The 24,798-nt window shown below is 41.0% G+C and overlaps 1 protein-coding gene across 3 annotated transcripts in view; it reads right to left on the bottom strand.

Annotated features, from left to right (window-relative positions):
* Positions 1-21,082: 21,082 nt before the first annotated feature.
* The window catches only part of FBXW7 (F-box and WD repeat domain containing 7), a gene marked incomplete at both ends in the record, with an annotated part of 122,445 nt that continues 118,729 nt past the window's right edge, over positions 21,083-24,798 (bottom strand). For all 3 annotated transcript variants that reach the window (XM_079534285.1, XM_079534283.1, XM_079534284.1), the window contains 2 exons: positions 21,083-21,351; positions 22,326-22,536. In XM_079534285.1, coding sequence (XP_079390411.1) covers positions 21,083-21,351; positions 22,326-22,536 — 480 coding nt within the window. The remainder of the gene's footprint in view (positions 21,352-22,325; positions 22,537-24,798) is intronic.

The following is a 24,798-nucleotide window of genomic DNA, read 5'->3' on the forward strand; positions in this document are numbered from 1 at the left end:
CCACCCTTTAAATTGTTACTCCACCTTCTAATGGGTAGAACACCTTAATAAGCACTTTCTTCTTTTGCTCCTTGTCGCTGCAACACTAGCAGGTGTCAGTGCATAAAATGCATTTTAATTTTAGGCCTCCTTTGTATTGTGGAATTGCAAGGGGTGCTGTGTCTTGTTCACAGCACAGTAGGCTGGGTTTATTTGCGTCAGGTGCTCTCATTAGCGGTTCCACAACCAAATTGTCCTTATACCTGAGAGACTGCTGCTAATTTACAGCCTGAGGGCCGGCGTATGCCTCTTTCCTTCTTGCATCAGCTTTTTTCCTGTCTATTGTACGCCCTGCTCTAATTGCAGATAATTGTCCAGTTGCCACTGAAGCTAAACATCTCTGCTTCTCTGGCATTCCCTTGTAAGTTAGGCATGTCTGGACTGATATGACGACACTTGTCTGCTTAGTACCTGTTCATGTATCTCTCCACTATTCATGGAGGTGTTATTATGGGCAGCTCTTGAAAGAAAGTCCTTGTACAGTGGCATTAATACTTTTTGTCTGCTTCAGATGCCTTGATTGATGCTTCTTAATATCACATTTGTCTCTTTCATAGCTGAATCGCACAGACCGTACATTTTCCACCTTAGTAATTTCTTATTGATGAGCTCTGAGCTTTATTGCAGAACTTTCTTCAGTTAACTCCCAAGCACAGAACCACTATTTTATTTTTTGTGGTCCATGTAGAACTTATTTTACATTTCAATTGTTCTTGCCACCAAAAACATCCATTTCTTTTGTAGTGGTTATTGAAATCTTCCTCAGTGTTGTCAATGATGCTGCATGTCACTGACTGTCATTGGCCCACTTGTTTTTGGCAGGGTTATTAATGAAAATGCTAAACTAGATTTAATCTTGAAAACTTTCAGTAGTTCAGTTCCCTGCCATGTGACATTCTTCCCCGCAGTACTTCTCATTGCCGTATTTCCTTTACCAAGCTGCCTACCCACAGTATATTGCTTTCTGAGTTAATAAATGGTTTCTACTGGAAATGCTTTACCTGAAGTCCAGCTACGTGAGAATTACTGAGCATCTTTTGTCTTTGTCTAAAACACTGATTATCTAACCATGTCAGCCCAGAGAACTCTTTGACTGGTATCCTATTCTGCCTTTATAACCATGTCACTCATTAACTTTTTTTTCCAAATTTACTCAGAATTCCCTAATATTCCTGAGGTTGGACCAATAGGTCTGCACTCATTCATGTGGTTCTTCTATTCTTAATACAAACTATTTGTACTGTTCCATAGTCAAATTGTATTGCTTCAAACTGTAGAGCATATTGTAAAAAATACTTTCCACCAGATAATAAGTCTGTTATTTCTATAAGTTGTCACTATTATAGAGCTGTGAGAATGAAAGGTATAGTTCAGATTGGCTTTATTTTCTGGAGTGAAGCTCGAACCATGGAGAGATGAGAGCTTAGGTGTGTGTCACGCAGGTGAGAGATTCTAGGCTGCTTTTTTTAATTCAGCTTTTAAAATGTATGCATTGGTTTACTTTTCAATGACTGTTTATGAAAACATATTATCTTGGGATAAGAATGGAAACAAAATGAGTAATACACTGGTTTCCATTAGAAAAAAAAAAATCAACTATTCTGGTTATATTCAAGAAGGGGAAATGACTTCAGAGACTCACTTCTCACCAGCTGAGTTGGTAATAGAAATTGAGAAGCACTGAAATAAATTTCTTAAAAGGCTGTTTTCGTTTTGATAGAGCTGTTGTTTCGTTGCTTTCTAGCAGTTTTTGAGCAGTCATCAAGCACCTTGAAGGTGACGTGACGCAGCAGTGTGTGCTGTAATCTTTTATTAAGAGTGGGGGGTATGATGACGAACTGTGCCAGCTATGTATTCATTTGTAAATTGTGGTCAGCAGAATGTAGCCCTAGGAACCTAATTTAATAACATTGGAATATGCATTTTTAAAATGTATTTATTTAACTAATGAACTTCGCAGAAAAGCAGAATGTCATCTTCTGAACTGAAATTTGGACATGAAGTACCCAAGTGATGGGGGAAGCTCTGTTTCACATTCGTTTATATCACAGTACTTGTAACCTGGTGTCCCCTAGTATCAGGTTGGAAACTGCTGTTACTGCACTGATCCAAAAAGGACAGTGTGTTTTGTTGAGTCATTAGTTGACTGTCCATGGAGGTGTTTGGTAATGAGCTGAATCTACTTACAACATCAAGAAAGTTGTTGACGGATTGTCCCACTGTTGGCTGAACTTCTGCTGACAAAAGGGCGTTCTTCAGTTTCACTCCATCTTCCACTTCAGTTTTCAGTTTGCTGCATGTGAATTTTGTGGCTGATAAAAGGTACAGGGTCTATTAAAAAGACAGTCTGACTCATTGCAGATGAACTGTACACATGAATAAGGTAAGCAAAATTCAGCCCATTTTGGTTCTTGTACACTGCATAAACATTCTCAAGCTAGAGAATTTCCAGCTCTAAAAAGCATGGACTGCAATGCATGGTAACTGTGGAATGATACAAATTTCTAAAAGAAGCATATAGTTTTGAATAGAAACACAATGGGGGGAAAAAATGATTTATAATAACTTTTCAGCTTCCACTTTGCATTGATGGCAGATAACAAATAGTAACAGAATGTTCCTTGGCTTTGTTGCTACCACACGGTGGAGAGCCCGATGCACATATTTAATATATTTTTAAATTAAAGAGGCAGTTTGATAAATGGTCAGCCTTGTATTGCAGTCACACATGATATGGACAGTGATAGTATCATTTCTCTATCAATAGTGCAGGGTTTACATTCGCATCAGATGCTAATGTAAATGTCCTTACTTTTTCTGTTTGCTTAGATATAAAATGATTTGGTTAATGGATTCTTTATTGCACTATGCCTGGTGGCTGTGCAACTAATTTAATCTGGTACCATATCTACCACTTGCTAAGGTAAGAAGATTGTATAGTGTAGAAAGGTGTAATTTAATAAATTTTTTTGAGACCTTGAAAAGCTGTTTTGCCTCTTAGGGGTTTCCAGCTCAGTTTAAATATTCACATGGCTTTGCAGTTAAAGTGGACAGGAACATATAGCTTCTCATCTATAGGAGTATTACATTTGAGGAGTAAAAAAGTAAAAAACAAAACTATGTAAAACAAAAAAAATTTTTTTGAAAGATATCCAGTTCTTCTAAGGCAGCATCCAAATATTCATGCTTTAATTCCCCCTCAGAGAAGTCCAGCTAGTGTGTTTCTTGGCTTAGACCCATACTTCATTTGTGGATACGCATAAGTTATCTAATTACAAGCAAAATAGAGATTAATTGCCTATAGACCACGGGAAGTACAGGGAAGGGTTATCACTAAGTATCCCACAAATTTCCTGAACCCCTGTACTCTAACAAGAACCTAACAGCCTAGATAGGCTTCATCTTGTGATGTTAGACTTCCTTTGCTCCTCTTAGTGCTGAAGAGCTATTGAAGGGGTTGCAGTTCCTTTAGGTACTATACTGTATTGTTACAAAAAGAAGCCTGAACTATGTTGCATGTAGGCATGAATTTATCCTTCCAGGTTGTTCCTTCTTTTTTTTAAATACTTTCTCGTAATAGTTACCAGTGCAGAGAAGGATTTCCTACACAAATTATATGCTCAATTTCGTTCAAAAACAATTTGTGAGTCTTCTGTCTGAGATAATTTCTGCTTATTATATTTATTATCATCTTTTCATGAAACTTGTCCAAACTGCCTCTCTGTCTGCATAGCCTTCTAATGACAATATGGTGAGCTGACACTCTTCCCAAATCCCAGGTTCTTTGGCTGTACACCAGCTAACTGGCATATGAAACTTCCATGTTTCTGACTTGTGACACCTGTCGGAGCAGCTATGCTTGCAGCTTATCTATGCTTCAGTTCCCACACGCTCCTTTGCTGTAGTGAAGTCTAGCGGCATTGACTTACATGAAAGGAAATCCTGAAATTCCTATTCTGTAGGAAAAATGGGTAATGTAAATTTTATTCCTTTAGGGAATAAATGTTCCCTAGCTATGGTCCAGGGGTTGGTATGGTCCAGGGCACTTTTTATGAAGTAGAAGCATGAGAATTCCTGCCCAGTTATGCTCGGAAGTCCTTTAGATGACTTTTGGAAGTCTCATGCTGAGTCTTTGGCTGCAGTCAGAAAGGATCACAGGCGGAGAGCAGCTATTGCCAAGTCTTCTGTGGTAAAAAGGAGAATAATATATTGATGAGTTAAATTTGAACTTTTGCTTCATTTTCCCATTTGTGATCATTATTATTGCCTCCATCGCTAAAATATTTCTCAGAGTTTGGCCTACAGCTACAACTATTCTGTTCCATCTGTTGCAGGGATGCAAATTTAAACAGGCAGAAAAATACCAACTTAATTTCTGTATTGCTACATCAGGCAAAAAAAATATATATATATATTAGTTTGGAAAAATGCTTTTCTCTATCTACTCATCTCAGGTTATTTTGTGGTTCCTTCCTATAATATCTACATTCAGTGCTTAGGAAGAAGCAGAGTGGCAGAAGTTGTAGCGCAGAGTAGGCTGTTGAGCCTGCTGATCCTTTGTGTGTGTCAAATAAACTTTCACTGATTTTACTAATACAGTGCTATAACCGATAGGAACTGCCTGAATCCCTTTCTGTTCCTTTAGAATAAAGGTAGCATTGGTAGGACCTTGCAACAGTGGAGCAGTATGGTGAAAATGGTAGGTAGATAAGGCAGTAGCTGTTGTTTACTAAGTGAAACAGCAAAAAAACAGTGAATGCCTTGTATTCTGTTTCCAGCTTAGCAACTGCAGTACTTTGGCTGTTGTGGCAGTGCAAATGTTAGCATCAGTTTCTGGGATATTTTGTATCATGCCCCTTCAGTGTACAGAGTAAAAGCTGAAGGGACCACTTTCACCTCATTTCACTACTTTGTGCCCTTCCTTTCTTTGCTGCCCTTACTAACCATTTCTCTAACTCCCCACTCCCTTTTTAAACAAACTGTTGCACCTGTATTGTTTTTTCCATCCCTTTTTGCTAAGGATGTTGCATTATCCTCCTGCAGCACCCTAAGTCTACTTTACAATGTTATTCTTCTTGTTCAAAAGGAAAAATTGTACATGAATATACTGTAGTTCTGGTTTTCCTTTTTATGTATATATTTGTTTGTTTGTTTTTCCCTCCTTTTTTCTTCCTCTTTCTTCCTTTTCCCAGTCTGCGTTCCCAGCCCTCCCCAGGCACTGCTGACCCTTCCTATCTCTCTCATCCTAACTCTCATAGTATTGTTGGCTCCATGCCTTACTAAGCCAGGATAGTGTCATGAATAGTGCATACTCTTCAAATGTGCAAGTCTGCAGTGCAAAGTTATAATGTATCTGCTTCTGTACATAGAAATGATGGGGATATTATCACCAGAGCTAAGAAAATTGTGTTTTCAAAGAAAACACTTTGAAAATAGTCATTTGTAAAAGATGGATAGGCCCAGAGAATCATATGCAGCATTCTAAAATATAGGATCTATCATAAAAGTAATGTAATAGAGAGATTATTTTTTTAGTCTCCATTTCCAGGACAGTTCAACTTTACCTGAAATATCGCTTCTAAGTGTTCATCTAACCTTTTCTAAGAGATTTCCTTGATAGAAATTAAGCAAGATCTCTAAGCAGCATATTTAATTCACAGTTAGTTTTCTTTTAGCCCCGAGCACAGAGGACATTTTTACTTCTTCCTCTTCGCAGCAATGCTTCTTCATTATGTTATTTACGTGTTAGCTTCTTTCTCAGTTTCTCCCTTTCCCAGATGGAGCACCTCTCATTCTTTGTATTAGCTCAAAGGTCCTGCTGGCTGGACTCTCTCTTTCCTGTCTCCTGTAAACTCTAAATGGTGTGCACTCTGTAGATTTTATGAAATACGGAGTCCTGAACTGAACAAACTACTTAGAGGAGGCTTTGATAGCACTTAGCACTGTAATGTTTTGGTTTTTATTTTTCTTCTTTTAGCTGTGTGACAGTGCTGATTGATGTTTGATTCCTGAGCTGTTTTAGTCCCCCGGGTCCTTTTCTGTCTCCCAGCCAGTGATTTTGCATCCAGTATTTGTGAAGTTGATTGTTCTGACCTTCAGCCAGCTGACAAGATCTGAAGTATTACGCTTAGCATTTGTCCTTACCAAGGCATATCCTATTTATTTCAGACTACTTCTATGTTTTCTTAGAATTCTCTGGAATTCTAATCCTGTTCTCCAGCACTTTTTGACCTTTCCAACTTGATGTGATCTGCAAGCTCAGCAAGAGCATTGCATCATCCAAGGCATTGATGAAATGGTTGCATTCTATGAGTCTCAGTAAGACAAGAAGCTAGGGATAGCTATCTTTGAAATACAGTTTTTCAGCTGGTGGTGGCTTTATGTTGCTCATATTCCCCTTGATTCTCTACAAAAATATTGCCTGAGGTAGGTTAGGGCATCATCAGTAGGTTTTCTAATAATGTTTGGATTGATGTCGTTTGTGATGACTGTTACAAATCACCTTGCTATCCAGTCCATGCCTGTAGATTAAATCATTGTTATTCCCAACCTCGCCAATTACAGATAGGCGCCCTGAAATCTGATTCTCTCTGTTCTTTCTTCTCTGTATAACTGCCTCTCTGTCTTTAGGTAATGCTGTCTTCTTCTATAAATTCTTGAAGACACTTCTCTCTCTCAAGGTTGTTCCCATTGCTTATAGCTGGCTGACCCTTTTGACTTATGCTTGCTTGTAATTATTGGATTGTAGGTGTCAGATAGCATAGAATGATTTTTTAACCTTTCAGTTAATGTGTTATTTTTAATTATTATTATTGCCCTCCTGCTACCTAACAAAGCTGTTCTTTGATAGTTTTTAAGATGAAGGATGTTGTCCTTGTCGGCTGTTTGTGATGTACTTTTTCTATTTTATTCCAGAGATATGAAACCAGGTTCTGACCTAGCCCCAGTGCCTCAGTATCTTTGGCTGTCAGGAGACGTGATCTCCACTCTGAATAAGCCAAGAGCATTTAAACTGTCTTAAAGTAAATCATCCTAACTGTGCCCCAGGCCACATTTAGGAGGTGAAGCCATCTTTGCTTTTTGCCCTTTAAGGCAAGCTCAGCAGATATCTAGCTCATCTGGGAAATGAGCTCACCAAGTTTACATTAAATATTCTTTGACTTCACTTTCCTTTCCTTCGAATGCTGTACTTCTTTAACATGCCTTTAGAAGGTGATGTGTTTTCCTTCCCTTTACCACATACTAAGAGGTAAAAATCTTGCCCCTCAGTTAGGTCAAGAGTATCACTCTAGAATTTGCAGTATGGTTATGTTGAGTGAGGCAAAAGTAATGCCCTTCATTTTTCTAGACTCAGTTTTTCTCTCTAACCACTCTCCTTCTGAAGCTATATAGAGAGTAGGGAGATCAGGGCATATAATCTTGAATTTTGCACAGACAAAACCAATGTTATATGAATTTTTATGTTTCTTCTACATTAAACAAGGCTAAGTTCTCTGGAATCTATTTCATTATGTGTTAAATAAATCTGGATAAAGAATGGATTTGTGTCTCAGTGAACAATGCCAGGAAATCATAGTTGAGCTGATGATGCTGAGGTTGGCATTACCATTTCATGCTTCTGCTTTTCTAGCTGCAAAATGAGGGTAACGATAGTAGTATTTCTTTAAAGCACTTGGAGGTGTTTGGCTGAGAACTTCTGGCTATATTCTGTAAGGGTCACTTGCTTACTTCACAGAAACCTCTCAGACTTCCATTAGGAGGAAAAAAAAAGAAGACAGTCAGCTTTTTGTACAGCCTCTTGGAGACTTCAGTGTCACTAGACCTATGACTTCTCTTCCAAGAAGGAGTCGTGAGAGGTGATCTGGGTGATCTGGTCCTTTTTCAGCCCTCGGTATCTCCAGAGAAACTAGAGAAGGTTGTGATTTTTGCCTCCCAGCAGAAAAGCCAGCAGCCTTGAAGCTATTGGGGAATGAGTGTAACATGGATGTCATGGGCTTAGAAAGTGCACTTTCTGTGGGGCTGTCCTAATAAAGCATGTATCTTGGAGTCCCAAAAGAGAGCTAAGTGCTATTTAGAATGTGGTTAAATTAATTAAGGGATTAAAGGAGGTTGGTACTTAGAACAGCGGAGAGCTGTTACTAACGGCATAGGACAGAGGTTCAGAAAGGAACAGGTCTGACTACGCCGTTACATAAGAAACAAAGAAAAAACAAATTTGCTTGGAGTGCAACAGTTCTGCATTTGTAGGGAAAGAAATAAAGAATCTGAGAAAGCTTGTTAGGTTTTTTCAGTTTCTTGATTACCAGAGGGAAGATTTGCTAATTATCAGCAGGGTTTTGCTGCTGTTTTTTTGAACAACTGAGAATTGTAAATGAGGTTTCAGAAAAGTAGCTGTTACGTAATCTATAGCAGTGAAACATCCCGAGGTTTTTGTGCAACTCCCTTGGCATGGAGTCAAGTAGGGATAAAGAACTTATGTTTCTTAAAATGACTTTCTCAGCACGCTGAACAATTCTTGAGTCTCGTGGGTACAGTCTAGCCCAGACTGACATTCAAGTAGCATCACAGGCTGCTATCCCAGTGGAAATGGGAATAAGCAGACAACTTCCATTAGAGGCCACTGTTGAGATTACTGCCTTGTGTGTCAGAAGTACTGTTTGCATTCCAGAGAGTAATTGCACGTTGCTAGAACATGTCCCACTTTGCTGCATGGGGGAAATAGTCAATATTGCCTTGTTGGGGAAAGGAAGCAGAAATGCATACTACAAGTGGGAAAAGCTTTAGACCAGCGTTGCTGTCTCTTAATATATAATCAGTGAGAGATTTCCTTGCTGACGTCTAATCTTTAATGGCTTGTGTGCTTCTATTCTCCATGATTTACAGCTTTGCATGTTTTTCATCTTTTCAAAGTTATTTGGGTAGTTTTTCTGATGCACCTTTAAAATAACTTTAAAAATAAGGTTTTTAAAACTTCAGCTTCTTGCTTTGAGAAACCATCTCATTGCCTATCAGATTTTACTATGAAACATCTTTATCCCCTTGGTCTGTTATTTCTTAAATTTTTTCCTGCTGTTTAGATTTTTCTCTTTATTTGAACCCGCAAAAATTCCTGTCTTCACACCCTTCAAATATTTGTAGATCTTATGTAAAGCTTTTCTATCTTCTCTGTGTTTTAGGTCTCTCAGGGTCTTTGGGTGCCTGCCCTGTGAATCCTTGTTTGTTTTTCCCACGTTAAGGTGACGGGCACCGAATGAACAGTCCTACTGTGGTTCTCTCCTTGCACATCTCAGTTCATCTTTCACTTATGCCTTCCCCTATTTAGCCTAATCTCTCATTTGGCATTGTATTGCCAAAGCCATTGGCAAATTTGTTTTTCACCAACACTGTTCACAGGCAATTTCTGAAAGCTTTTTGCTTTGCTCTAGTGCCAAAATGTAGGTTAGCTAATATGAACCCTTAAAATAGATTAGCGTAGATAAACAATTGAAATATTTATTAGGTAGTGGAAAGCTTTTAGGCTAATGGCTCTGCATTTGGAGGCACTTGTGAGGATGGGAAGACTGGAAGAGTACCTGGGTAATTTCTGCACCCATAGACAAGCTGCCATAGCCCTGGGCTGTTGGCATTTGGTATCTTCCTGCTGCTCTGCCTTGTGCTGGAGGACCGACCTCCATGAAGCAGCTGTAGGGCTGATATGAAGCTGCGGTTGCGTTTCGCTCCCTGCCTTTGCCAAGCGTTCTGAGGCGAGAGCAAGCGATCCGTTGCTCTGCATCCCTCAGCGCTGCCACTTGGGAGGTCGGGGGCACGCGCCTCGCACAGCCCTTCCTAATCGTGCTGCTAACCTCAGCGGCAGTTCACGGTCCCTTTGCTCTTTCTGTATAAGGGTGAATGACCCGCAGGCTCACTTATTTAGCCTCACCTCCATCTCTCGCAGTGTTGCCAAAGCTCCAGTGGAGTGTTGCGAAAAGCCGCTTTGCCATTCATGTTTCCTTTTTGACAGAGTTGTTACTGTGTTCCCAAGTCGCATCTCATAGTGCACACACGTGGCTGTGCCATTCACAGACTGCATGTTGCTAGCCCAGCAACTAGATTTTTCTCTTCAGATACTGTGGTATCTTTTGGGCTGCTTTGTTATCGTGTTTTCAGCCCGGGAAGTGGTGAAATTCTCCCACTTGCTGGTGCTGCAGATTGGTGATAGAACACTGTCCTCGGCAGAAGGCAACACTGAAGTTCATAGAAGCGATTCAGCTTTTATGCAGTAATAACTAAAAGAAAAAAAATGTATAATATTTACTGGCATATTATCCTAATTTTAAGATGCGTCTTCACTGAAAGATAAAATGAAGAGAAATGCAAAAGGAAAATTAAGTAATTGATGTACACTTTGCTTCTAGCTTTCACTTCATTTGATTGTAAATTGTTTTCAGTAAAACTGAGAAATTAGTAGCTTGAATAAAGCCCTATAAATTTCTTCAGTATCACATTTAATTGAGGAGGAATTGGGTCTCTAACCTTCACGGAGTCTAACTGTAGCTGGATGCATTCCTAGGGGCTAATTATCCATTCCTCTATATCATTTGCTTGAACTCTCAATTTCTCACTGCTCAGTGCACATTGGGTGGATGCCGGAAAATGTCTGAGAACATGTGAGATGGAAATGTGGGCAGGAAGACGCTCTCGCTACCAAACACTGATCTCAAAAGATGCTGCTTCCCCCCCGGAGCGGGCCTCCAAACTGGAGTGGCTCTCAAAGACATCCACGGCTCTCCGAGGGCACTGCAAAAATGTAATCCTCATCTGAGGGAGAGAGAGACAAGGGTTGCACTGAGTAGGCCTTTGCATTTCGTAGGAAGGGCAGGCAGAAATAGCTATTTTTCCTGAAAGGGAAAAATACCACGTGAGCTTCACGGTCTGTTGTCTCTGTGCCTCTTATCTGGGTGCAGGAGAAGAATCTTAAAATGTAAGCAGCGTGCATTTGGGCTAGGTGCGAAGTATTGGCACTGTCATTTTGTTGCTTTTATGCCTGAGATGTGATTCCTTCCTTTTTATCACAGAGCTAAAAGAATGGTATGTCTTGTGAAGCAGTCTCTTTTGTCTCACCTAAATTGCTTTTACCTAAATCACAAATTGGACAGAAAGAACAATTTTTAAGGACACTATTCTGAATTTTTAGAGAAGAGCTATGGAGAAAGATATCTTTTTACCTTCAGTATACAGCCGTGGGGGGTGGCAGGAGATGATTGCAACCAGTCTGTGTGCCCACTGGTATGGGAGGGGGGCCCTTCCGTCCTGCTGATGGAGCTTCAGCTGTGAGCATAGAGGGCTGCATCAGGTGTTAATTAAGAGAGCAGAAGTTGTTTGGAGGGTCAAAGGAGAGGGGAACTCTTGTCTTCCTGTCAGAGCAGCTTCATTTGTCATGTGCTGTCAGATTAGTCAGGTATCACAAGGGGAGGAATGTGTGGGGCCTCTAAGAGCACGAAGTAATAGACCCATGGGTTTTTCTTGTCTGATGCACTCCTTCTGTCTGTGGGAAAGCTCCTGTTGCCTTCACTGCTGCTTTAGCTGCTGCTGTGTGCAATTTGGTGGCTGTGTAGGGTAAAGCTGTGTATAATCAATGAATATTAAGATGTTATAATTATGAAATAAACAAGAGAGTTTGGCAAAGTAGGTTATAACAACAAAAAAAGAACAGATAGGATGCTTACCCATATCCTGGACTCACTTATGAAACTCCAGCAGAATGTATCTCCAGAAGACATCCTTCTCCACTGGTGGTCAGCTCCTAGATGGGTCTAGAGAGGTGCAGCCAGGCTCCACCCATTCTGGCAGCACAGTTGAATTGCCTTCACCTGTGCTCCCAGGGCTGACTGGTTGCTTGCCTCAGGTGATCAATCAGAGGTTCAGGCCGTGATTCAGCAGTTCCCATACAAGCTGTCAGTGGGGTCAGCTCCTTCTCGCAGGAGTTCAGGACACAGCGCTGCTCACATGCTGTGCTTTTTTGGCTTTGAACCTCTGCCTAATTCTGACTTATTTTCCCTGATGCGGTGATTCTGCAGCCCTGAAAGGATAAGCAGCAATATCAATGTATTGCTGGCTTTGTTCTAGCTATGGAGAAACGTGGCAGTGGCTGTTCTGCCTGTTTGTGAAACAGTGGAAATAAAAGCAAAATGCTTGAATAAAATTAGCAAAAATGAAAGCAAAGCATATGGTAAATCCTTCTTACCTTTCTTCATACAGTCTGTGAGTACAGTGTGCACTGCGCTCATGCTGGATAGGGGTGGGCATGCATTTGAAAGAAGGGGAGGTCACTTGCAGTTGGTAACGGTGTTATTAGGCTGAAATGAAACAGGGAGATGAAAGCTGTGTGGATTTGGATTTGAGCTTTGGTTTGTTGCTGTTATGGTGTGAGTGTTTGATAGATTTCACTGCCTTCTGTCCTGCAAAGACCAGCATGTCTTACATGAGTCTTTGTTGCTTTGGACAGTTTGTGTCCTTCTTACCAGTTGTTGATCTCTTTGGATTAAGTTATGCTGGCTTGACACTATGCAGAAACCAAACCTCAGAGAGGTGCTGCACATCCCTGGCTTTTTTCAGCAGGATATACAGTGTAACACAGCTAAATTTCACCAGCAGGTTACCCAGTGTGTGGCCACATCCTACGCTGGCTGTGGAGCTTTTGTTGCCTATGCTGTCATTGTGTATTAAGAATTAGTGAGAAATGTGTGCTAGATTGCTTTAGATGTGCTTTGTGTATGATTGCTAACGTGCCCTGACAGGCCGCGCTGCCCCAGCTGTGCTGCCGTGGTACCACCGGAAGGAAAATCCACCACTGCTGTCGAGTTCAGAACATGGCTTCGTTTGCAGCTTCCAATCCTTATTTCTACATGGCTTTATGAGACAAAGGGGCACTTGTTGGGATGATAGCTTCTGTACTTACCTTGGAGACTTTTTACCAAATGTATCTTCCAAATTCTGCAGGTATACAGAAATCACACGTTTCCTAGTGAGGAATGCTTTCAAAAATGCCTTTACACATTAGATTTCCGAAGGAGCAAGATGTTTTTGTTTTAATGAGAGCTAATACATTTTGCTTAACGAGGATTGAATTGGGCAATCCTTGTTGCTCAGTTGTTTGTGAAATTAATGGTAAACTGGGCCATGCTCAGAGGGCCTTGATCCCTGTGTTACTGGACCACGTGGGTTGTCTCTGGGCTGTGGAGAGAGGAACATTAGGTCTTTAATGCTAAAGCAGATAAATGATTTTTTTTTTTTTATTTAAAGCTCTGGGATGGGAAGCTCTGCATTTGCTTCCCATCAGTCTTATCTATCTCCTGTGCATCTTACATCTGTAGAGTGGTGTGAAAAAGACTCCAATGTGCCAGCTCAGATGTTGGGTGGAAGCAGGAGGGAGAAGCTGGCTGTGACAGCTTTAATGAAGGAGAAGGGCTGGGAGCAGGGAAAGATGAGGAAGGGATAAAAATTTGAAAAATGGGACACGAATGGTAAAGCATGAAAGGAAAAGCACAGGGAGAGGACAAAGGAGGAAGCAAAACACAGGGAAACTGAAGTGCAAGTGCCAAAGAAAAGAGAAAATGAGGGAACAAAGCAGAGGAAAACAGTTTGTCGCAAGATTTTATTGTTTATTTTTAAGTATGTAAAGCAAGAGGCGTTTCAAGATGTGAACATATTTATTTAGAAACAAATGCATACTTGAAACCTTTATAAAATACCTTTTAAAAAGAACTTGTAATGCTGACTTTCTGAACTGCAGTTGGAGATCTGTGGGCTTAGTTGGGCTGTATCCCATCTAGGCACACAAACAGATGGCTGCGTTAATGGCTGTCTCATGTCTTACTGCTCCTTTGCCCCAGGTTCTTCCTGTTCTCCCTTTTGGTCAAAAGTGAAGTGCGGGGAGATCTGCTAGCTGCTGGTGACCGGTGAACCCGGGCAGATCAGTTATCTGCTCTTGAAATGTAATAGCAAATTGTGTGGGCTGGAAGAATGGGCACCAGGAACATTGTGCTGCTGTGTTGGTCTGGATGAAATGGGATATCACAAGCGTGGCAGTAGTCAGCAGGATAGTGCAGAGGGCATCCAGGGCATGCCCAAGGCATGTGCTAAATGTGCATTGCTAACACCAGCAGAAAAACATCAAGAAACTTTTCCACTGGGGACAGCAGTATAACATTTCTACAAATCTTCATTGTTTGGGAAAACGTGTCCAGTGTGTAATAGAAACACTGACTCCCTAAGCTGAGAATTGACAGGAGGTATGCCAAAGCAGACAGGTAGCATTAAACAGTCTGAGGGGAAAACTTTGGAGTCCTTCTAGTGTGCAGCTTTTGAGTTTTTCATTTTTCAGAACTATAACATGAGCATTCAAATTCAGCACTTAAATGTAACAGGAAACCTAAAAGCAAATGGGGGTTTGAAAACAGAGGGAAATGTTCTACTCAGATCTTCTGTATATCACGGTAAAGGGAACATACTTTACGTTGCATATGTGTCTGCAAAGCTGTGGTATTATTAGAAATTCATTTTAAACCAAGAAGCTCAAAATAAAACTACCTTTTAGGAACACTTCTACTGCTTAGCTTACCACACTGAAATTTACAGCCAACTGATCTGAATGCCTCAATTCCTTAGGAATCTTTGAGCCTCTTGAAGGCGTAAGCATCTTCCCACACTGTCAGATTTGAATATTTAATCTGGAGGCTGAACAGAGTCAAAACGCAGCTCCTTTGGCAATGGAAACTGCCTTTGAAGTTTTTGGATCTTCTGCATTCCTTGTTTCCTGTTTTAAATTAAAAGAACAAAGCGTTCTCGGATAACGCACCGCAAGCACCGTGTGAAACCTGCACCCCAGCTGGCTGGCGCAGCGAGGCAGGCGTTCCCCTGCCCATCAAACAGCCCGCCCCGGGCATGAGAAGTCTGTGCAAGTCAGAGCTAACTTGGTTGGTTGTGTTCTCGACTACAGGCCAGCCAGAATGAGTGCTTCATAAAGAACGCTCACGCCTGTGCTTTGATGAGGATGTTGAAATAGCCAGTTGTTGTAGAACTTGCATTGATGACTTTTTTTGACAGAAGAAGCCCCTAATTCATTGCCCCTGTCTTTCTCTGTTTTTCATAGGTCACTTCTGATCCAGCTTACACAGACCGTCCATGTTTGTTCCCTGTCTACAGACCACGAGCTCTCAGGTTCAAGGCAGCAAGACTCACAATCCTGCTTATGGAATGTGCCTGTTTTGCAGTCATGGAGGCACCCGGCCAGATGAGGTTTGTGGCTTTGTGTTTGAAAAATTAAGGAATCGAAATCAACTTGAAGCTTGTCTGATTGCACCAGGCCTTGAAGATTACTTTCAGTCTAGTCTCAAGGTGGAAATCTTTTCAGCAGTGCTGATGACAAATGTTTCTCTCTAGGCTAACAATGCATTCTCATCTTCGTGGACTCCCTTGAAGCATTTAGTGTTAGGCTGAGATCATGCTGTCCCTGCACAAAGCATTGCAGAAAGTTCAGAGCTGACTTCTGCAGCACAGAGAGATGCAGAGGACAAATTACTCATTTTCTTTTACCAAAATCACTGCTGCTGTGTAGGGTTGTGGCAAACCAGCTTGTGAACAGAGATCAGGTGGATGATGCTGGATCTGAGCAAGGCAGGGGTGAGGACAAAGGAGAGCTGGAGGATGCCTTTGGCTAAGGCCAAGTCTGCTTACCCTCTGTTGTCCTGTACAGTGTGTCATTTAAAAACACCACTGGATTCTTCTGTGCTGCCTGGCTCTTGTGTGGAAAGCTCTGTGATTAATGAGTTCTGCCACCTCTGGTTAGTGGGAGATTGTGTCCTAGCCAGATGATGCTTAGTCATGATTTTGGAGGACTCTCCTGCCCTGCCTGGGCTAGAGCAGTGCAGTATGTATGTGGGCATAAAGCCATTGGATTGTGGGCGGCTGCAGTCGCAGAGTGCTGCGGCGTTTCACTCAGCAGTGTGCACTGTGGTAGTACAATGCACCATTCCTTTTATCTGAAGTACTCCTGGAGCTACTAGGCCATTTGGCAAGCTGATCAGGGAGCCTGAAATGGCTGCTGGATTTCTGGGGACAGCTGGTTTGGTCAGACTGTTGCAGAAGGGACCCGAAACAGCTTTTCTGTTAGAACAGTTATTCACAAATCTGCAGTGATGATTAAAGAAACACATCACTGGAAAATGTTTCAATATATGCAGATTTCAGAAGAAAAGTTGAACAACCTAATATACATCGTATATTTATGGTGTATAGTCAAGCTTCATCAAATACTTACCACAGTCACACAACAGGTGTGCCTTTGCACAGCATCAAGGTGAGGGAGAAAGGCTTTTGGTAAAATACCAGGAGATGGAAAGATAATATTCCCACTCGCATTAAGGATTCAGCGGTCAGCATAGTTGGATATTGCCCTTCAAGTAATTCCCAGTTGTTTGGTCAGAGTGACTCAAGTCATTTTTCTCATGGCTTTTAACAGTCTGGATCTTTAGCCTCTCTCTTTGCAGAATGTAATGATTTCCTTTTGTGAGTGATTCAGGTGCTGACTTCCCGGTAGAACATTTTGGCCAGACAGTGAGAGATGATATTTTAAACTGGATTCCATGAGCAGATCAGAACAAACTCCCCAGAAAGCATGCTGAAAGACAGATGAAGGCATTTGCCCTTTTATCTTTGGCAAAACCTCCATAGTGCTGGCTGCTGGATTCTGTTTTTCTGTTCCTGATGTTTGGATGAGATCTGGCTGCTTATCAGGAGCCATGAGTGCTGCAGGAGAGGGTTGTTGGAGGCCCGTTTGGTTGAGGTCTGGGTTATGCCCTTACCAGCCATTAGAAGTGTGAGCAGAAGCCCAGCTGTAGCACCACTCTGTTGGTCCCGAAGACCGAATGTCCACAGGCGTGTATTTTAGAGGTGTTTAATCAGGAGCTGCTGCTCATACCCCGAAGGAATCACAAAGGCTCACAGAGCTCTGCTACAGGCTGGTGTAGATGCAGGTGTGAAACATCAGGTTTTAGCTCCTGACCAAGTAAATGCATATGTGAGACCATGGGAACAGCATCTTAGACGAGGTGGCAGTGCTAGTTCTGACTTAATCACTGCTAGCTAAAATCAAGGCCCAAAAAAGAATAATAGTTATTAAAAAAACTCATCTTTTAGTGTTGTTGTCTTGGCTTCAGACACAGTAGAAAATGAGGAAGCTCTTTCTGGAGCTAAAGCGGAAAGAAATAAAGGAATCAGTATCAAAACAAGGGCTAAGGCTCCAGAAGCTCACACAATTATCTCTCCAGGATAGCTGCAGATACCATTATGCTATAATCCACAATGAATAAGCCACTAGATTCAAGAAGTGCATGCATACTGAGAGCCTGAAGCAGTTCCAGTCTTACACCAGTGCTCACAAATACTTTTATTGGAAACAAATTACCCACCCAAAAAATCGAATCACACCAAATGAAGACAATATGCCATAAATAAGGAAACCATAAAGAAAAACTGCTCAAATGCTTCCTTACAAATGACATATTTGCTACAGGCCCATTTGGAAATGCTGTCACTTGAATAATTTAACAAATTTCTGCTTATTGAGTGACATTGTTCGTGTGCCTTGTAAGCAACATGAATGCCTATGAACCTAAGCCAACTGTGTGGCAAAACAGAAGACTTCACAGTGCTATCGCAATTTGCTTCACAGTTTTTTTATCGAAGGGGAAAAGCCTTTTAAACTGCACTGTGCTGATTTCTGTATTTAACATGTGACATTGACTTTGAAGGCAATACAGGGGTTTTTAATCTGCATGTGGGATGACAGAAGCTCTAAATGTGGTTTGTTCAACAGGTTCAAGCTGGTCTGCATTGATTTGAACTTAAGGTAGTGTTGGAAATGCTCTATTACCTGGAAGAACTCTGGATTCTGGTTAAGTTCATTTTGATCCTGCTCATATTGGCTGCTTAAAGTGTACTTACACACAGCTTGAGCCTGTCTGGATGCTGTTCTTCCTCTTCACTCATTTTTCTGCCCTGATTTGTATTCCTGCCCTCCAGCGTAACGTTATTCAGAAACTTCTCGTCCTCCTGTGCAGGTAAGCAACTGCCTTGCTCTTTGAAAACATGTTGTTGCAATTTTTACAAATCGTAGAAGACAATTACACAATCTTAAAAGCTACTGCTCGGTTCCCTGCAGTAACATTTCGTATTTCCCCCTACTTACTGCCACGAGTGGTTCAGCCCAGGCTGATGCCCCATTCCCAGGTGGGGAGCCCTGCCTGCTTGCTCAGCAGAGCAAAGTGCCCAGCTCAGGACCTGCACAGGGCCAAGCACTTCTCTCAGCCCAAAAGGTGCACGCCTGAGCCCCTCCCTGAAGTTCTGGCTATCCATACACTGCCCTCCTGGCTGAGAGGATAAAAACTTGGATGATCATAGTTTGGTTGTGTCAGGGCTTGCTGCAATTGTTTTTTTCTTGAACACCAACTCCCTGAACAGATATTTACAATCTGTGGCTGCTCAGTGATGCTGTATGGCTTTTTAATCTCTAGAGGCCAGATGGAAGTGCACTCCTTCATCATTATTTGTTTTGCATAATGTGGGAATTGCAGCTACATTTGAGTAAGCAGATAGACATTTCATGATTTGATGTATATTTTTCTCTTCCATGCATATACTTCCTTTTTTTTTTTTTTTTTTTTTTTTTTAACGGCAGTTTTCTGTAGGGAAAGAAAAATTGTATGTCCCAAACAGGAAGGATTTTGGTCCAGGAGTTTTAAAGAGAAAGGGACGCTCAGCTGTTAGGTTTCTAAGAGCTGATGACTTAGCAGAGCTTCTGAAAGGACTGCCACCGGGCTGATCTTGAATGCTGTGGGGTTTGTGTCACTGTCCTTGTTTCAAGCTCTACTGCAATCCTCGCTTTGACTTTAGTTGCATTTGTGGATGTGTTTTCCGCTGTTAAGACTGCAATCAATTGATTGAAATCCATAAACAATAACCAGGTTTCAATTTAAGCTGCAGTAACGGGATGCTATTGAGATAGCTCTTATGTACGTGAGAAGCTTTTTATACCTCCCTCCCCCCGAAGTCCAGTCCTGGCCAGCCCCTGGCAATGGGAAGGCCCTGGCTTTACCGCCAGCTTCTTGGAGGCCAATCCCACACTGCACCAGCAGCAGGGATGCTCACACTGATGTCTGTGGCCAGCTGTGGTGCTTGGCTGAGCTTTAGGGGTCACAGGCGATGTGGCATTAAAGTAACTGCGAGAAAGAGAAAAAGCAAGACAGACTAACATGAAAAAACACATTTTATTGCACTTAAGTTATAAGAAAATAAAATTTCTAAGTGAATCAAACCATAGACACAGTCCCTTTAAACGTTGTTTTCCTCCATCTTGTCAGGTTGTTACATAACTAAAATTAACCAACTGGAATCTGATTGTTTTAAATCAGACTATAAATAAAACAAAACAAAACAAAACAAAAGGAGGAGAAAAGATCGCCTAGGATACAGTGTTAAACCACTTTCACAGTTCAGCTTGAGTTGTGGCTCTTGGAGAATGAGGCAAACTGTTTGACTCTTTCATTTCTCATTTTGTTTGCATGTGACATCTTTACAAAAACCTAAGTTTTTGCTCTGTCAGTTCCTCCCAGCAATAACTGTAACAGTTGTTTTTTTTTTCTCAAATACTGTAAAACACTAAGACTGACCAGCAACTTTACTTTCATTTTTGTATTTTATAATCTTTTTTAAAAATTTTGTCAGCTTTTTAAAATTTTTTTAATGTTCATTCCATTCACCACAGCCCTCACAAAGAAAAAATTTCCCCACAGAACAGGCTGCAATAGCTTTGTTCTAAGGAATGTGTTTTAATTTTTGCCCAGAAAAAAAGAAAATAAGCTTTGCACACACACTCAATTCTTTATTTGCAGGCAAACTTCACTCTTTAATTGTCTGAAACTCTTCCACTCTCAGCCTCTTAGAGGCACAGTTGGCTCAAGTTTCAGTGGCAAAAAGTCTTTTTCTGTAACCAAACTAGAGCAAATTTGGAATTCAGTCTGGGACTAAAACGTCACAGCAGAAAAAAAAAATAACAAAAAATAATTTGCTTTTTCTTTCTTTCATTTAGCAGCATAAATAAGTTTGGCCACTGGGAATACAGTACAGGGGTGGGAAAACAATCCCGTAATTGAAGACCTACTTCTAGCACCAGCGTTGCGAATTAAATCCATCAGAGGACTCTCAGAACCCAGGACAACTTGCCACCTCAGAGCAACTTATGCATTGAAGAGTGTAGATGGAAGCAACGGTAAGTAGATTAAACAGAGGCTAATACTGTGATTGACGTTGGCAATGGTTGGCAAAAAAAGGAAGAAAAGAAAAAAAAAGAAAAAGCTCTGATAAAACTGCACAAAACAATTCACAGTACTATTTTAGCTTTTCCACACCAGGAATGGACTCTCTTTGTTTTGCAGTTGGTTTCATTGCAGATGCTCTCTGGTTTTTGAAGTCAGCCGGCGACCGCTCATGGAGGCTGGGAGGGACCCTGCTCAGAGCGGGGCCGGGAGAGCGCCTTGCTGAGGGCCAGGGGTACCAGCAGGCGTGCTTGTGCAGCTTCCTTAAGGATCTCTGTACTAAAATAACCTGGTAACAAGAACTGTAACTTTTTTTAACCTCCAAATTGCTCGTAGAAGCAGCTGGAGGAAAGTAAAGAAATAATTGCACCTGGTTTCATTTCAGAAGTTGTGTTCTTGCAAAGCTGCCCCGGTCGAAGGTGTTGCCATTTTATGTGACGAGACAGCAAATGCCTCTCTTGTCAGTTAGAGTTTGTTATCGTTGTCTTCTCCTTCGTAGTCTGTAGGTCTTTAGGATCTGTTGCCCCAAGCCAACATCCTGCACCACCAAGGACAAGGGATTTTTTTTCCTTTTTCTTTTTTTTTTCTTTTTTTTCTTTTCTTTTTTTTTTTTTTCCTTTTTTTTTTTTTTTCCAAGGGGAGTGAAAGGAGAACATCGTCTACATGTTTGGATAAATTCATCTTTCTGCCCTTCACTTCATATCCACGTCAAAGTCCAACACCAGCAGCTTTGTCTCCTCAGTCCCGTTCCGGCTCCCAACGGCGCACACCAGCTTTGTGTTGGAAGCTCTGATCCGCCACACGACGCCTCCGCTTCCCCCGCTCTCCAATGTAACTAGATTTCGGATAAATTCACCCGTTTTCAAGTCCCAAAGTTTTACAGTCCCATCATCTGAGCTGGTAATTACAAAGTTCTTGTTGAATTGTAAACAGGTCACAGCGCTCTGATGTTTGTTGGGACCTAGAAGAGCAAACCAGAACATTTTTGTTTCTAATGGGAAAGCAGTGACAGACAGCGCTGCACGTAATGTAAATACCCATCCACTTGAGTGCAGCTGTTTCTCTTAGATGTGTTATCCCTGTTTTTGTGCTCTAAAAGGTACAGAACCTTGCCTTCTGTTTTCAAAAAGCGAAATTTCCCCAATACTTCTTTGTTACAGTGATCTTGTTTTGTTCCATATGCACAGCGGGCAAAGTGCAAGCTTGGAAATTCACGAACATGAACTTAGCTGTGCAGAATGAGGTGACCACGATGCATGTTTTTCTCCAAGTCCCTTTGAAGTGTTATTATGGGATTACTCTACTGGTAAGTACTTGGGACATATAGAGACGTATAAACTGTTAAAACAGCAGCCTGCTTTTCCAGCGAAGTTTAATTTTCTGCTGCAGCCAGCATTGCTGGATATGATATATGACTTTTTCTGGAGAGGGAACAAAATAATATGCTGGTGTGTGTGATGCGTCAGTGGCAACTGTAAAAATGGAAACCAAAATCTTTTTTCTTACTGAAAAAGTGAAAACGTCTTCCACTCCTTTCTTTTGATTTATTGCAATAGACAGTTTGCTTTGCCTCCCAATCCAATTAATCAGTAGGCTCTGAAACATCCAAGTGACCCCTAAATAATACGTCGACTGACTGTTTTGAGATGTCATTTCCTACATATTTCTGTGGCTTATTAAGCTAATACACTCACTGCAAATTTCTCTCAGTTCAGGCCATCTGCCTTTCATAATAGGCAAGTGATTTGAATAGATTAGATGAAATTCCTCTAATTCAGAGGAAGATCATACAGCTGTCATCAGAAAAATGATATTTAAGTTGTAAATGGTCCGTGTTTGTTTCTTTGTGTGAAATGGTTAGAAGGTTTTATGTAGGGTCTGCAGCACAGATTACTGCAGGCAGCTTGATTTTATATTATGTTAGTTTAAGCTCACCTTGCAATGTCTGTAAACATTGTCCTGTTTTAATGTCCCAGATTTTGACTGTAGAATCAGCATTTCCAGACACGAGTATATTGTCCTTAAGTTCCATTCCACTCGTCAAAGACTGGTGGCCTGTGAGTGTGTGAATGCAGTTTCCTGTCTCCACATCCCAAACTCGGATGGAGGTGTCAAGAGATCCGCTCACCACATGGATACCATCAAACTGCAAGAAAGGTAAATCTATTATAAACAATTATAATGGAATCTTACAATGCTCTCTATGGAGGTAGGGGCTGTTAAGCATTTAGTTCACCAGATGCAACACTAGATATATGTGATATATTTGGAAATTGCATTGCAGTCTACATAAATGTGGCTGTGCTTGATACTGGAGCTGGTGATTTGTGGCAGTGTCATTTCCTGTCATGAACACAGCCCATGGGGTACTCAGCTGGAGGAGAAAGACATCGAACCATTAGTCTTACAAATAAAATACAACTCTTAAAAAGAATAGAATCCTGACTGCTGCAGCATACAGCAGTAAGAGGCTGTTGTTGTCCTAATAAATAAGTTAACAGCCAAACGTGCTTTTCCACAAGCCAGCGGGACTTTAAGCTGGAGAAAGGAAATAACAGCTACATAAAAACAATACAGGAAAACAGAAGAAAAGGAATTGAAAAATGCTGGGTCTAACCTTTTGTAATCATAGTCGTGTGCAGTAAGGAACTTCCTACTCACTGCTGGGAAAAGTACATATGCTAACACAGATGTTCAAATTCTGAATTTTCTGGGCATGTACTGATATATAAAGTAAAAATATGTAGAAGATGAGCACATAGAGAAATGAGTTAAGAAATTAGATACAGAGAGATGGAACACGTAGAGAATATAGACCTGAAAAGTAACCTGAGTGAGAGTGACGATGACGTGAGTCAGGGTTCTCACAAAAGGAAGGAAAAAGAGCAGTAGAATAAAAACAGTGGGCTTCAAGGAGGAATAGTTTAATAAATTGAGTCTTCCTTCCCATGAGGTTTTTATGTATCTCTGAGGGAAAGAAAAGTTCAGGAGAGTTGGCACCTTCTTAAAGACACAAACTGTCCTTGTGTGAAGGAAAGATAGGAAGTGCAGTAAATTACCAAGACCCACTTGGTTGAAGTACAAGCAATTGTACAAAAGCAGAAATGAGATCAATAGATGCACACAAAGGAGTACACCGGGACAAAATCAGAAGGGCAGAGCACAAAACAAGATAAAACTAGCAAAAGCTGTTAAAGATGGTAAAACGCTATTCTGTTTAATAAAAAAAAAAGGCAAAAAAAATTTAAAAAGCTCATTTAAGCTGATTGAGAAGAAAAAGAAACACCAGATGAAGCTATTTAAAGATATTTAACTTTTTTTTTGCTTCAGTCCTCAGCCATGAGCGTAGGCTAACACCAGTGACAACTGACTACGAGCTTCCACGAGAATGGAGAAAAAACACATACAGCAAAGTTGTTTTAAGACCATCATAGAGACAGCTGATGCTATTTTGAGAAGTCATGGAAGACAGACAAGACTTCAGGTGGCAGGTACAATTTCTCTTTTTGTTCAAGGGTGGGAGATTGGAGAATTATGGATCAGTCAGCGTAACTTCAATTTACAGAAGGAACTAACAAATAATACTTGGTGCAAGGATACTATCAGTTCACAGAGTAGTTAGACATATCAGTAAGAGCTCTGGGGGTCTGGCTAGTGTTTTCATTAGGATTTGTGTGACATTTAAAATGATAGAACCCGACCCAAAGGGATGCATGTAAAAGTCAGGAGAGAATTATGAGGATCTGAGCTTGGCCAAGAATACATGAGGGTAAAACTGCAGCCTGGGATAGCCAGAGCAAACTAACACTGTTTGTCCATGCGGGCTTACTGGTATCTTGTAACAGAGAAGAGAGAACCCAGCTATCTGACTGCTTCTCTTTGTAAAACCCCTTGCATCTCAGAGCAGCTTAGATCTCTACCTGTAGTCATAGTCGAGTGGTGCTTTGGTTCAGAAGATTTAGGGAACGATTGGCGCGTGCAGACTGCTGACTGCAATACATTGCATGTCCAGTGAAAATTTACTAAAAAACACACACACTGGTATCCAAAATATGCTAAACAATACACATAAAATAACTCTTCCAGTACAGCAAGCATTGCTGAGACTGATTAGAATTCTGCACCCTGTTTTCTGCACTGTACTTTCAAGAAAGCACGTGAACTAATTCGAGTTTGGATAAAGGGATCAGGAATATTGAGCAGCCAGCATACTTGTTGGGTGAAACACTATAGAATGGACTTAAACAAAGACTGATGCAAAAAAAATAGACACTTTTCTCCCTCTCCTCTCATTTAACTGTATTCTGCATGCATAGAGTATTCAGAAAGAGAGCTTTAAGGCTGAGCGTCAAGACAAACTACTTCAATATTGCTGCAGTTAAACAGACAGTGATTCATATCAGAGGTT

This window comes from Tetrao urogallus, assembly GCF_951394365.1.
Source record: "Tetrao urogallus genome assembly, chromosome: 4".
Taxonomy (NCBI): Eukaryota; Metazoa; Chordata; class Aves; order Galliformes; family Phasianidae; genus Tetrao; species Tetrao urogallus.